The following is a 13252-nucleotide window of genomic DNA, read 5'->3' as shown; positions in this document are numbered from 1 at the left end:
AAATCCTGGAGAGCCCACACATTCAACAAGGTTAGGGACCCCTGGCTTATCGCCTACCCCAGCTGCCCACCAATCAGCAGGAGAGGAAAGGAGAGTCTGAAAGGCCTCTTCTACTGATTTGTATTTGTTAATCTACTTTTGTTAAGCGCCTGGATTTCTTCCCCTTGAAAAAGGAAGGTGGGATATAGATAATGCAAATAAATATGATCCTTAGTATTAGAAAGAAGGGTGGGATATAGATAATACAAATGAATGTGATCCTTAGTATTAGAAAGAAGGGAAAGAAGGGGAAATATCTCTGAAAATAGTTTGTATTGAAAATTGAAAATACATTGTAAGATGTATCCAAGCCTCAAAAAAAAAAAAAAAAAAAGGTGATGAACATGTACTGTTCAGTTTTCTGCATCTCATCATCACTTTGTACGGCTTGTCTGCTCAATACTCATTGGGTGGTTGATTTTTGTTTATTTTTCCCTTTCGTTTCTTTTATCTGGTCTCTGGCATCCCCCTTGTCTTTGAATATAGGCTGTAAATATATGGGGAGGGGCAAAGTTTAGGAAAAGAGACACCACTCAGGCAAGGGGGAGCAGAGAGAGAGAGCGATACATCAGGCTAGGGTACTTCCTGTAGAGTTTCAGGACTTATTAAGTACACAGCGTAAGGGGGGAAAATCACCCACTGAGATCTGCCCTATATTAGCCTGCTTTTATAAGCAGGCAAGGAGAAAACACAAGGCAGAATCCTTAACACAATGGACTACGGTCTCCCTAACGGGACAAACGTCTGAACATCAACTATGAAACTAACTACAGCTAGTAAAACACAACCCCTGCCCAGTATTTCCATTGCTCACCACAGGGTTCCAAGCTTGTGGGGGTTTGAAACCAGGCTGTTCCTTTCCATAAAGATTCTGCTTTGAAAGTGCATCCGAGAAGGAGGAGGTGAGATTTCACTTCCTCCACTAAGAAGCATCATTAAATAGAGCCCCAATCAAGCCATGCCTGCCTATACAACATCAGATGAAGATTGGATTGCCAACTTCAGACTGGAAAATTCCTGGAGATCAGAGGTGGAGCCTGGGGAGGGCAGGGTCTGGAGAGAGGAGGGATCTCAACAGAATAGATGCCATAGAGTCCACCCTCCAAAGCAGCCATTTTCTCCAGGGGAACAGATCTCTGAAGTTTTGTTGCTGCAAGGCCTGGCCCCTATGAGTCCTCCCTCAAGGCTGAAACAATCAGAGAGGGCCCTGCCCCCTCTCCCATCCTTTTACTGTTAGAAACCAAGGCTTGAAGGCTGACAATACAGAGGGGAAATGAGGTCTCCCTTGCAAGTCCTTGCAAGTCCCCACTGAGGGCATCTGTTTATTAAAGCTACAGGCATTGCATATATTATTGGGAGGGTTAACTCCCTCCCCTGGCCGACTGCTGCCCTACCACCTCAGTATCACTGCCACCATCTCCTCTTCCACCACCCCATTTCCTCCTCGTTCAGAGGCAGGCAGAAAACAGGCAGTAGTGGTTGTGGCTTTCTGGTGCTACCATTGCTCTTAGATCACCCAGGGAGTTAGCAGCTAGGATTTCTAGCATATGATACCCTACAGACAGAGGGAGCAGGCAGTGAAGTGCTGCTGGTCCCTCCTCCTTGCTTCCACACTGATTGGCTTGGAGGGATGGTCAGTCCTGCCTCATGGCACAAAAAAGACAGGTGCCACAGCAAATCAGAGGTGGACTTGCTTTCTGAGGCTTTGGGCCCCTGCTGCAGCTAAGGTTGCCAACCTCCAGGTGGGGCCTAGAGACCTCCCAGAATTACAACTGATCACCAGACTATAGCGATGAGTTCCCCTGGAGAAAAATGACTGCTTTGGAGGGTGGGCCCTGCTGAGGCCCCTCCCCTCCCCAAACCCTGTCTTCCGCAGGCTCCACCCCCAGATCTTCAGCACCTTCCCAATCCAGAGTTGTCAACCCTAGTGGAGCCTAGACATAAGCCGACCCCTTCCGTGAGAAGCTAAGCCCAAGTAACCCTGGCTTTAGTTGCTTGCTTCTAGTGCAGTAATGCCAAAGGGTGAAACTTCATGTTGTGGTGACTTCTGTGATATTTCTGATAAGACTTTTTCTTTCCTTTTCAAATGCAGTCACTGCTGCTGCTTTGTGGAGGTGGCAAACAGGAGGGCTTTTTGACTCTTGCCTCCCCGGCCAGTTCCTACTGAAAAATGACATCCCCGGGTCATCTCCCCAAAAAGTAAAATTCCCCTTGCTGGGGGGGGGGGCATGTTTTCAATGAGAAAAGAGCAAAAATAAGTATTTTTGTACACCACTGTGTTTTTGTTCTCGTGGGGACCCAAATCAGCTTTCAACATTATTCTCCCCTCTTTCATTTTACCCTCACAACAATTCTGTGAGGTAGGTTTGGTTGAGAGAGTGTGACTGACTCATGGCGACCCAGCGAGTTTCCATGGTTGGATGGGGATTTGAACCTGGGATTCCCAGATCCTAGTCTGACGCTGTAACCACTGCAGTTTGGTGTGGTGGTTAGGAGCGTGGTCTCGAATCTGGGAGAACTGGGTTTGAGTCCCCACTCCTCCACATGCAGCTGTTGGTGTGACCTTGGGTCCGTCACAAGTTCTTTTAGAGCTGTTCTCTCACAAGCAGTTCTCGAAAGAGCTCTCTCAGCCCCATCTACCTCACAGGGTGTCTGTTGTAGGGAGGGGAAGGGAAAGGAGATTGTAAGCCGCTCTGAGACTCCTCTGGGTAGTGGAGGGCGGGGTATAAATCCAATCTCCTCCTCCTCCTTCTTCTCCACTCTGACTGATCACCCAGTGTTAAACAAACTCCTCTTCCTGGCCCCCTCCCCAGAAAGAAACATTCTGCATGAGGGAATATAAACAGTGATCAGACAACTAACTCGCAGGTTGCTCCACCCTAAGGCCAACACTGTTCCTAGCACTCATTCTCACTCCTCCCCCCACTCCTAACTATTCAGAATTCCACAGGGTTTGCAAGAAGGAGGGCAAAATATTTATTTTCAAGGTTAATTATTTTTTATCATCAGCATTCCCTTTCTGAAGCGTGTTCCCTATCTTGGCCATTTTATTAAGTTGCTGTAAACAAACCTGACTTCTGAAGGGAAGGAGAGGGGAGGGGGGGGAAAGAGAAGGTAAGGGGAGAAATCATACATATATTATTTTTGATTCATCAGCTTAGAAATAAGAGTCTGGGAAGAGGCACCTAGCGTATCTCCAGCCAAGCGTACTCTTCTAAAGCTTTTAGATAAATATGTCTTTAGCATTTCGCTTCTATTTGGAAAAAAAACCCAGCCAGGCAGAAAGAAAGTCTCCGGCGAGCGCTATCAAAATCTGGGTGAAATGGGACGAAATGCAGGATGGCAGCGGAGTTTTTAAATGAGTGATGTGCCTGATTTGTTTAAGTCAACACCACCAGGCATATTAGCATCCCCCCCCCCTTGTGTTTGTCATTCTGCATTTTTAGGGACACGAGGGGGGTGGTGGAAACCAGCTGGGTAAAGACAAACGCAGCAGTCCAGGCTGCTTTGAACTAAAATACCCATGTTGGATGGGACTCAATAGACTTGTGGAAACACTTCCTTCCTAAGATCCAATCACCTGATGAGCCTGAAGTAGGAGTGAACGTTCTGTTCCCTTATGGCTTCCAGGATTTCACTCTGTACAGTGTTTTCGTTCTTAATTTATTTCTAAATTTAATTCTGTCACTGGGGCATGTGCCCCTGACTCCTGTTCATGTCTCCTTGTTATGGATGCTCACACAGAGATTGGTAAAGCTTTACAGAAAAAGAAGGAAACCACACACACCCTTGTATGTTAGAACCACATTGGGATTCTTTTTTTGTAGTGCTTTATGGTTGCACTATGGGGCTGTGGTGGCTCAGAGGTTAAGACGCTGAGCTGCAGACCAGAAGGACTGTAGTTCGGCAGTTCGATACCCGGGTGCCACACGACTGAGTGAGCTCCCGTCTCTGGCCCCAGCTCCTGCCAACCTAGCAGTTCGAAAGCAAGAAATTGCAAGTAGATAGACAGGTACTGCTTCGGTGGGAAGGTAACAGCATTCTGTGTGCCTTGGCGTTTACTCATGCAGGCCACATGACCACAGAGAAATGGAGATGAGCACTGACCCCTAGAGTCAGATTCGACTGGCTTTTGAGCAAGGGTAACCTTTACCTTTATATGGTTGCACGAACACACTGTGAAAATACCACACAGGAAGAATCTTGGTATAACTGTCATATCATTGCTTTTTTGCAATATTTATCAATGTGTACATGCATGGAGATTTTAAGAAGAGATATGGGGAAAAGATGTAAATGAACTGAGATAATTGGTAGTCGCAGGACACTGTGCACCCATGATGCCCTGCAAAAATTTGGAAACAAAAATGGAACACTGGAGGATCCTTAATATGTCAGTTCCACTGCAGAAACAAGGCCAGGGAATCAAGAACTACAAAATCCAAGAAGCAACCAATTTTTTTATTTTTAAAAAAATGTTTACACAGCTGTTTATAACCCAGCACCATCTCTCACAAAGGGACTCCCAATAACATCAGCAATAAAACAGATAATGAATCAAAACAATAGACAATTTCAAAGCAGACTTCCAATAAGGCATACTAAAAGGAGGGGGATTTTAGAAATATCACTACTCTTCTCAAGATCTCTTTATGAAATTGGCAGTTAAGGAATGCAAGATGGTGAATGCAGAGGTTTTCTGTTACATCACCACAGTGTAGCCAATGGCAGACAAGGAAGGGGGATTGCACAAGACAGCACAGACAAAATTAAAAGGGGATGAGAAAGGGATAATCTTGGGGAAATTGAGGGAAAACCATTTATGGAGGTGACTGAGACACACATTACAACTCAGCATACCTAGTGGGTGCACCTGCAGTATATCCCATTATGTACGTGAGTACTTTCTTTCACCACAGCAGTGAGCCAGTGGGGAATGGAAGTCAAGTTTCGATCTTGCCTATTATGGGCTGCAGCACATGGTGTCCCTATTAATTATGTAATGTGCATAGCACATGGAGGGGAAACTGGGTCAACAATGGTGCAAACTGAAGTCACAGGGCACAGCTAAGTGACAAGTGCATATTTTGCAGGCAGGAAACACCCCACATTCAGATGTCAGCATCTCCAGTTAAATGGCCTCCGGAAGCAGTTGTTGCAAAGACCTTTGTCTGCTAGTAAGAATGTACAACTCTAAGTTAGATGGACCAGTTGACTCAGTATAATGCAGCTGTGCATGGTCACATGGAGTCTTAGGATCAGAACCCGTAAGGTATACTAGCCAGGATGACGAGAATGATCAGGGTCCTGGAGACCAAGCCCTATGAGAAAAGGCTGAGGGACTTGGGAATGTTCAGTCTGGAGAAGAGGAGGTTGAGGGGAACATGAGTATTTGAAGGGCTGTCACTTAGAGGAGGGCAGGGAGCTGTTCCTGTGGGCAGCAGAGGATAAGATTCGCAATAATGGATTTAAATTAAGGGTGGGAAGGTACCGGCTGGATATTCGGAGAAACTTTTTGACAACAGTGGAATCAATTGCCCAGGGAGGTGGTGAGCTCCCCCTCACTGGCAGTCCTTAAGCAGCGGCTGGACAGCCACTTGTCAGGGATGCTCTAGGCTGATCCCATACAGATGGCCTGTATGGCCCCTTCCAACTCTGTGATTCTATAGTTCTATGATTAAGCTGCAGATGATTCATGATTAGATAAAGCAAAATTTGGTATCCGACTCAGGGCAAGCAGCATTACACACAATGCTGCTGCCTACTGAGTCAGATCATTGATCCATCTAGGTCAGTATTGTCTACCCTGACCAGCAGCAGCTCTCCCGGGTTTCAAGCAGAGTGAGACATTCCCCAACACCTGCTATTTGAATTCTACCATGTATTAAACTCAGTATTTTCTGCATGCCAACGATGAGTTGGGCGGCTGAGTCATAGCACTTCCCCCTTAGCTTCCTCAAGCCATGATTGGTCCCCCCCCCAAAGGACCAACCTGCCAGCAACCTCACCTGGCTCCTGTGTGCAAAGGATGCTGGGATGTAGGGACCATGGATGGTACACAGACCAAATGCCCTCTTGGGGAGTGACTGAGTGGTAAAAGTGTCATTACTCCCCCAGAAATCCATCCGCCACCCACTTCCCAACCTCCATCACTGTCACATGCCTGATGGGAGAGCTTGCCGCCTATACCTAGCATGAAATTAGAGCCAGGATGGCCCCATACTGGGGCAATTTTGGCTGTGTGAAAGCCCCGACCGAGACAGCAGCATTTAATATATGCCACCGGCTTTGAAAAGATGGAGTGGTTATATTAACAGCATGAGACTCTCTGTCCCATTCACAAAGGCCTAATAGAAATAGTATGTTCTATATTCAATTATAGCCTAAAGGAACGTGTTGACACTCAGTTGCCCTTCCGGAAATGAAGCAGAATAGAGCTGAATGCTGAAAGAGAAAGTTGCGTTCAGCCAGTTTTAATGGTTCCAAAAGGTGCGAGTCCAAATTTATAAAGCGCTCTCTCTCTCTCTCTCTCTCTCTCTCTCTCTCTCTCTCACCTGTGATTTTTGTTTGCAAAACAAGCGCAGCAAATGAAGTTAATTAAAAAAACAAAACAAAATGAGAGGTGACTCTGATAAAAAGGGAGTCCAATGAGGAATGTGTTTTTGTTGTGCTGACCTGTTTGTGTAATTTCTGAATGGGTGGTGACGCATTGCTTGCCTCAGGGCAGGCTGCTCAGTTGTGGGAGTGAGAGATTTAAAAGCTGAGCAATGGAAGGAGCTGTCTCGCCCCCCCCCCCTTCCTCAGGAAAGCGAGGGCAGCTGATGAAAAGAACATTTTTGGAAGTAAGACAGACTTGAGCAAAAGGAGAGGTAGATCAGATGCCCAAAGTATTTGCAGCAATCAACTACAGTTTTACGTAATAGATATCAAGCACTATCAACCCTGCTAACCATCATCCTACGACACTGTGGGTCCAGAGTTTAGGAGAAGAGCCCCTGCTTCACATGCAGAAGACCCCAGCTTCAGTCCCCAGCATGTCAAGTTACAGGACCTCAGATTCTAACTGGTGGGAAATTCCTTCCTCTGTCTGATACCTTGAAGAACTTAGAGGTCCTTTCTGCACTAGACCTTAAATCCTGGTTCAACCCTGTCCCCGAAATTACATTCTCCACTACACGCGAGTTCATCCCTGTAATTGTCTCAGGGTATTTTTAGATTCTATACTACACTCGAGTTCACCCCTGTAATTATCTCAGGGTATTCTTTGTCTCCACATTACATTGAGGTCACCCCATTTTTGCCCCACACTTGTCCCGGGATAAACGGATGCTGTTATAACCAGGGATAAATGCAAGGTATTGTGTCCCGAGTTGAACTCTGATAAAACCAGGGATGAGAGCCAAGTGCGGAAAGGACCCTAGTCAGCCAGAGTAGGTAATACAGAGCTAGATGGACCAATGGTTTAACTCAGTCGGGAGCATAAGTTGTCCATGCAGAAAGTCCCAGGCTCATATTCCATTTAAAGGATCTTAGGTAGCAGCAGGCTATGTGAAATGGTATGGTATCGCCTGATCTCATCTGATCCTTGACGCTGTGGAGAGTTGGTACTTGGATGGGGGACCACCAAGGGAGACAGTGCGGAGGAAGGCAATGGCAAACCACCTCTGCTTCTCACTTGCCTTGGAAGCCCCCTTGCTGGGGTCACCATGTTGGTTGTGATTTGACAGTACTTATGTACAGAGGCAGAAGTAGGTGTTAGGACAGAACTCTGCTTGTAGAGCTGCTACCAGTTGAAGCATGCTTTACTACTGAGTTAGCAGGAGGATGGGTAGAGGTTTCAGTTTGTCTAGGGGAAAGGGGCATGGTTCAGGGGCAGAGGACCTGCTTTGCAGGCAGAAACACCCAAGTTCTTCTCTACCAAAAGACACTGAGAAAGATCTTTCTCTGCTAGTGACCCTGGAGAGCTGCTGTTGGTCAGAGTAGACAGCACAGAGCTAGATGGACCAATGGGCCAACTCCATATAAGACAGCTTAGTATTTATATTTCTATGTCCAGCTCGTGTTGTTTTTAGGAGAAGGGGCTCATAAGTCAATTGCAGAGTACATGTTTTATTTGCAAGTCTTGTTGACTACTTGATTTGTGGGTCAGACTCTCACGACTGTTTTCCTTACACTTGTTCTCAAACCTTGGCATTGCCAGTTAAAATATCTCAGGTAGAATGTGCTAGGAAAATGCATTCTCTCAGTGAGAGACGCTGCCAACCGAACCAGAGCGGAACGGACCAATGTCTGGCATCGTATGTCCATTACTATAAAAAACGTTCCACACAAAAAATTGCAACTTTGCATATCTTGCGCCAACTTGTCCTGAGTTAATTTTGAAGGGGCTTGTTTTATTCGTGCTTTAAACTTTTAAAATGGATGTATTTTGGAAGAACTAGGAGTTTCTCTCCAGTAAACATTTCTGTACATTCAAAACCCTGAAATATTTAGGGGGGGGGCCCTCATATATTTCTGTGTATGCAAAAGCCCCTCTCTGATCTGGATGGCCCAGGCTAGCCTGATCCCATCAGATCTTAGTTGATGGTGGGATGAGGTAGAATAAGGGAAGGGGACGGAGGCATGGATATGCTCAGTCCCCTTCCGACCTCTGTCCCATCTCAATAGATGTTGGCTCTAGGGAGAGGATGGTATACCCTTCTCCGACACTGGTGTTGTGCAATGCCAGTTCTATTAACAATAAGATCTCTGTTCTACAGTGTTATCTGGTGGAACAGGTAGTATTCCTAGCTTGCATGACTGAGACCTGGGTGAGGGAGGGCGAAACAGTTGCCCTAAGTCAACTGCCCCCCCCCCCCCCCCCCTTTCTTTTCTTCCCCCCCGCCCAGGTTGATTGATGGGCGGGGGGATGGGAGTGGCATTACTCATCTGGGAGACATTCCCTAAGGCCAAGACTGCCAGCCTTGAATATGTCAGCCTAGTGTGGGAGGTCGAGGAGAGTTTGGCCGTTTGCCTGGTGTACCGTCTGCCTAACACACCAGCAAATGTCTTGCCAGGTCTGTATCTAGCTGGGCCTTGGAGTACCCCAGGCTTTTAGTCTTGGGAGACTTTAACATCCATGCAGATGATGCGACCTCCGCTCAGGCCATGGACCTAGTGTGATCCATGGCGGCGCTGGGACTCTCCCGGTTTGTTTTGCCCCCCCATCAAGCAGGCCACACGCTGGATCTTATCTTTGCATCGGGGATTATGGTGGACCGGATTACTGCTGATGTAGTTCTGTGGTCAGACCACCTTGCCCTGAAGGCTCGGCTGGGTTTCCCTAACCCTCCCTGTTTAGGTGGCAAGTGAATTTGTGTTCACCCGCGGAGTCAAATGGACCCCAATAGGTTCCAGGAAGCTCTGAGGGATCTGATTCCCTCTAGCAGCTCATTAGCAGGGTTCCCTATAAGCTGAGCCGGTGTGAGCTAGCTCACAGTTTTTTAGCCTCCAGCTCACACATTTTTGACTGAGCTCAGGAAGGGATGGCTCCAGAGCAAACTAATCTATGCAGCAGCCAAGTTGCCCGCTCACAACTTTCATGCCAGAAGCTCACAAAGTAGAATTTCTGCTCACAAGACTTCACAGCTTAGAGGGAACATTGCTCATTAGATGTGCTGGTGGAAGATTGGTATTCCCGTCTTTCCGAAGCCATCGACGAGGTCGCTCCCTGGTGTCCCCTTTGCCCTCATGCCATACTAGCGCCACGGTATACCCCAGAGCTGCAGAAGATAAACCAAGAACTAAGATGATTAGAGGGGCTCCAGCCGTCTCCTCTCAAGCGTGCAGGCATACTCTTCTTTGAGGTGGTATGGTTGGCCAACAAGCATATCTCCTCTGTCCACCAACCAGAGAAATACATTCCAATCTACCATTCCAAATTGCATTGCATTCTATTATTCATTAGATTACAATCTACTGTTCTAATCTACTATTCCAAATAAGAAATACAATAAAATAAAGAGGATGCATAGCCCTTCTTGGTAACGATACAGATGTAAGGACTGCATGATGTTAACATATGTAATGAGATAAGAAAACAGTATCCCTGTTAAGTCCTGGGAGTTCCATTGTTCTGAGATTTGTAACTCAGCAATTTCCCTTTCTAGTCTGTTCCTGAAGTCCCTTTGCAATAAAAGTCCCTTTGAGGTCATCCATCGAATATCCTGGAAGGCTGAAGTATCCCCCTACAGGTTCCTCTGTCTTGTGCCAAGGGCAGGATTTCCTCTAATTAAGCATGCTACCATACCTCATTCTACGGTTGTCAGTTCTAGGTTGGGAAATTCCTGGAGATTTGGGGGTAGCGCCTGGGGAAGGGAGGAGTGGGCTATACTGTCACAGACTCACCCCTCCAAATGAGCCATTTGCTCCAGGGGAACTGATCTCTGTCATCAGGAGAGCAGTGGTGATTCCAAGAGATCTCCAGGTCCTTCCTGGAGGTTAGCAGCCCAACTTCATCCTCCTCCACTGAGCCAGCACACACTCCCCCTCCCTCCACGGGACTGGTAAAACAGCACTAAAGAGAGCCAGAAAGCTGCTGTTTGACTCCTTTCAGTATCTGAGGAAATGGGAGATTTCTCCAAAAGACTCTGGGCTGTTACTTGGACCTCTTATTTCCTGGCGAGAGAGGTATCTGGGGAAAGCAACAGCATGTGGCTACCTTAGGTAAGAATGGTCCTCGTTCTCTCTCCCTCCACCTGGCATCCCCTCCATCCAGAAATGGGAGATTTCCTGGGAGGAATTTGAAAACACCACTGTCTCCTATTTCCTGGTGGGGGACCCACCCAGAGGAAGCATAATGCAACTGTCGCATGAGAAAACCATGGCCCATTGCTTTGTGGATCATTTCTCACTTCCCGATGGGAGGGATGTCTGTGGGGAGGGTTCTATGGCATCTGGGTCACCTGTCTTCCCCCCCCCCTCTCTCTCTCATCAAAAAGTATCATTTACGTCGACTCAGATTGTCCCCAAGGTACATCCCAGTGAGATGCAAGTCAGTGGGGCCCCCAATGTCTCTGATTTGTGGTTTCCACAAGCACTGATGCTTCAGAGAAAGGAACAGATTCCCAGACTTTGTTCCAAGAATATGTCAGCTTTGATGCTTAAATGTTGGGGAAGAAAGACAGCTAAGATGGGGGTGGGCGGGCATCAAGATGTATAGGATCACGGAGACAACCGAGGAAAATCTAGGGTTGCTGTGCAGAGGCAGGCAGTGGCAAAATGCCTCTGAACATCTCTTGCCTTCAAACCCTGTGAGGTTGCCATAAGTCAGCTGCAACTTAACAAGGGGGAAAAAAAAGATGATCATGTATGATGAAGAGAGAGAGAGAGAGAGAGAGAGAGAGAGAGAGAGATTTCCCATCTCTCATAATGTAAGAACTTGGAGTCACCAGAAAAAAACTGGCAGGTTGGGTCAGGGAGCATTTCTTCACACGCAAGGAAACATTTCTTCACATGGTACAAAATGAGTTTGCTGCCACTCGATGCGGTGATGGCCACTGGCTTAGAGGGCTCCAAAGGGAGGTTAGGCAAAATCGTGGAGAAGAGGTCTACCGACAGTTACTAGCCTTGATGGTTAAATGAGACTTCCATGTGCAGAGGCAGTACCTCTAAATGCAAACTGCTGGACAGTGTACAATGAGGGAGAGCACTTGTCCTTCCAGAGTCACCAGGATGGCTACAGGTAGAGGAGGCTGGGATAGATGAATCCCTCAGGGCTCCTGTGCTCTTGTGGTAACACTCCTTGATAGCTTTACAGTTGAGTGTAATAGGCCGGGGTCCCAGTCTTTAGGAACGCACTCCTGATTTTCCTTCATTTCTTCCTTTCAGGACAATACAGCAATGGCTGTCCCGTGTCCAATCCCTGCTCTACTGCAATGAGAATGGGTTCTGGGGGACCTTCCTGGAGAGCCAGCGTAGCTGTGTCTGCCATGGAAGCACCAGCCTGTGCCAGCGGCCCATTCCATGCATCATCGGAGGCAACAACAGCTGTGCCATGTGCAGCCTGGCCAACATCTCCCTCTGTGGATCCTGCAACAAGGGCTACCGTCTCTCTCGAGGTCGGTGCGAGCCGCAGAACGTGGACTCAGAGCGCAGTGAGCAGTTCATCAGCTTTGAGACAGACCTGGACTTCCAGGACCTGGAGCTAAAGTACCTGCTGCAAAAGATGGACTCCCGCCTGTATGTCCACACCACTTTCATCAGCAACGAGATCCGCCTGGACACCTTCTTTGACCCCCGATGGCGCAAGCGCATGTCCCTCACTTTGAAAAGCAACAAGAACCGGATGGATTTCATTCACATGGTGATTGGCATCTCCATGCGCATCTGCCAAATGCGCAACAGCAGCCTGGATCCAATGTTCTTTGTCTACGTTAACCCTTTCAGTGGGAGCCACTCCGAGGGCTGGAACATGCCCTTCGGCGAGTATGGCTATCCACGCTGGGAGAAAATCCGCCTGCAGAACAGTCAGTGCTATAACTGGACCCTTCTGCTGGGAAACCGGTGGAAAACGTTTTTTGAGACTGTCCACATCTATCTGCGCAGCCGAACTCGGCTGCCTTCCCTGATGCGCAACGACACCGGCCAAGGGCCCGTGGACCTTTCTGACCCCAGCAAGCGTCAGTTCTACATCAAGATCTCAGACATTCAGGTGTTCGGGTACAGCTTGCGATTCAACGCAGACCTGCTGCGCAGCGCGGTGCAACAGGTCAATCAGTCGTACACGCAAGGCGGGCAGTTCTATTCTTCCTCCTCGGTCATGCTCTTGCTATTGGATATACGGGACCGAATCAATCGACTGGCGCCTCCGGTAGCACCAGGGAAGCCCCAGCTGGATCTGTTCTCCTGTATGCTGAAGCACCGCCTGAAACTGACCAACAGCGAGATCATCCGCGTGAACCATGCCCTGGATCTGTACAACACCGAAATCCTCAAACAGTCGGATCAGATGACAGCCAAACTCTGCTAACCCAGACTTTTATGTACTTGGTGACTCACCTTTTTGCTGTAAAAACAAACAAACAAACAAAAAAGAAGATAAAAGAAAGAGAAATTTAAAAATATGAAAATTTGTAAAATGTAATTAATATACACATGGGGGGGGGAGAGAAGAAGTCTTCATTTGTTGGAAAATGAAAAGAAAGCCGTTCGAGCAGTTGTGTAAAACTGTCGG

At 47.5% G+C, this 13252-nt stretch overlaps 1 protein-coding gene across 1 annotated transcript in view; it reads left to right on the top strand.

The window, feature by feature from the left end:
- The window catches only part of BRINP1 (bone morphogenetic protein/retinoic acid inducible neural-specific 1), a 198343-nt gene extending 185295 nt beyond the window's left edge, over nt 1-13048 (top strand). Inside the window, exon 8 of the mRNA XM_015408431.1 lies at nt 11908-13048. Coding sequence (XP_015263917.1) covers nt 11908-13048 — 1141 coding nt within the window. The remainder of the gene's footprint in view (nt 1-11907) is intronic.
- The last annotated feature ends 204 nt before the right edge of the window (nt 13049-13252 follow it).

The sequence above is a fragment of the Gekko japonicus genome, unplaced genomic scaffold, assembly GCF_001447785.1.
Source record: "Gekko japonicus isolate JY-2015 unplaced genomic scaffold, Gekko_japonicus_V1.1 scaffold811, whole genome shotgun sequence".
NCBI lineage: Eukaryota > Metazoa > Chordata > Lepidosauria > Squamata > Gekkonidae > Gekko > Gekko japonicus.
This window is presented reverse-complemented; position numbering and strand designations above follow the sequence as displayed.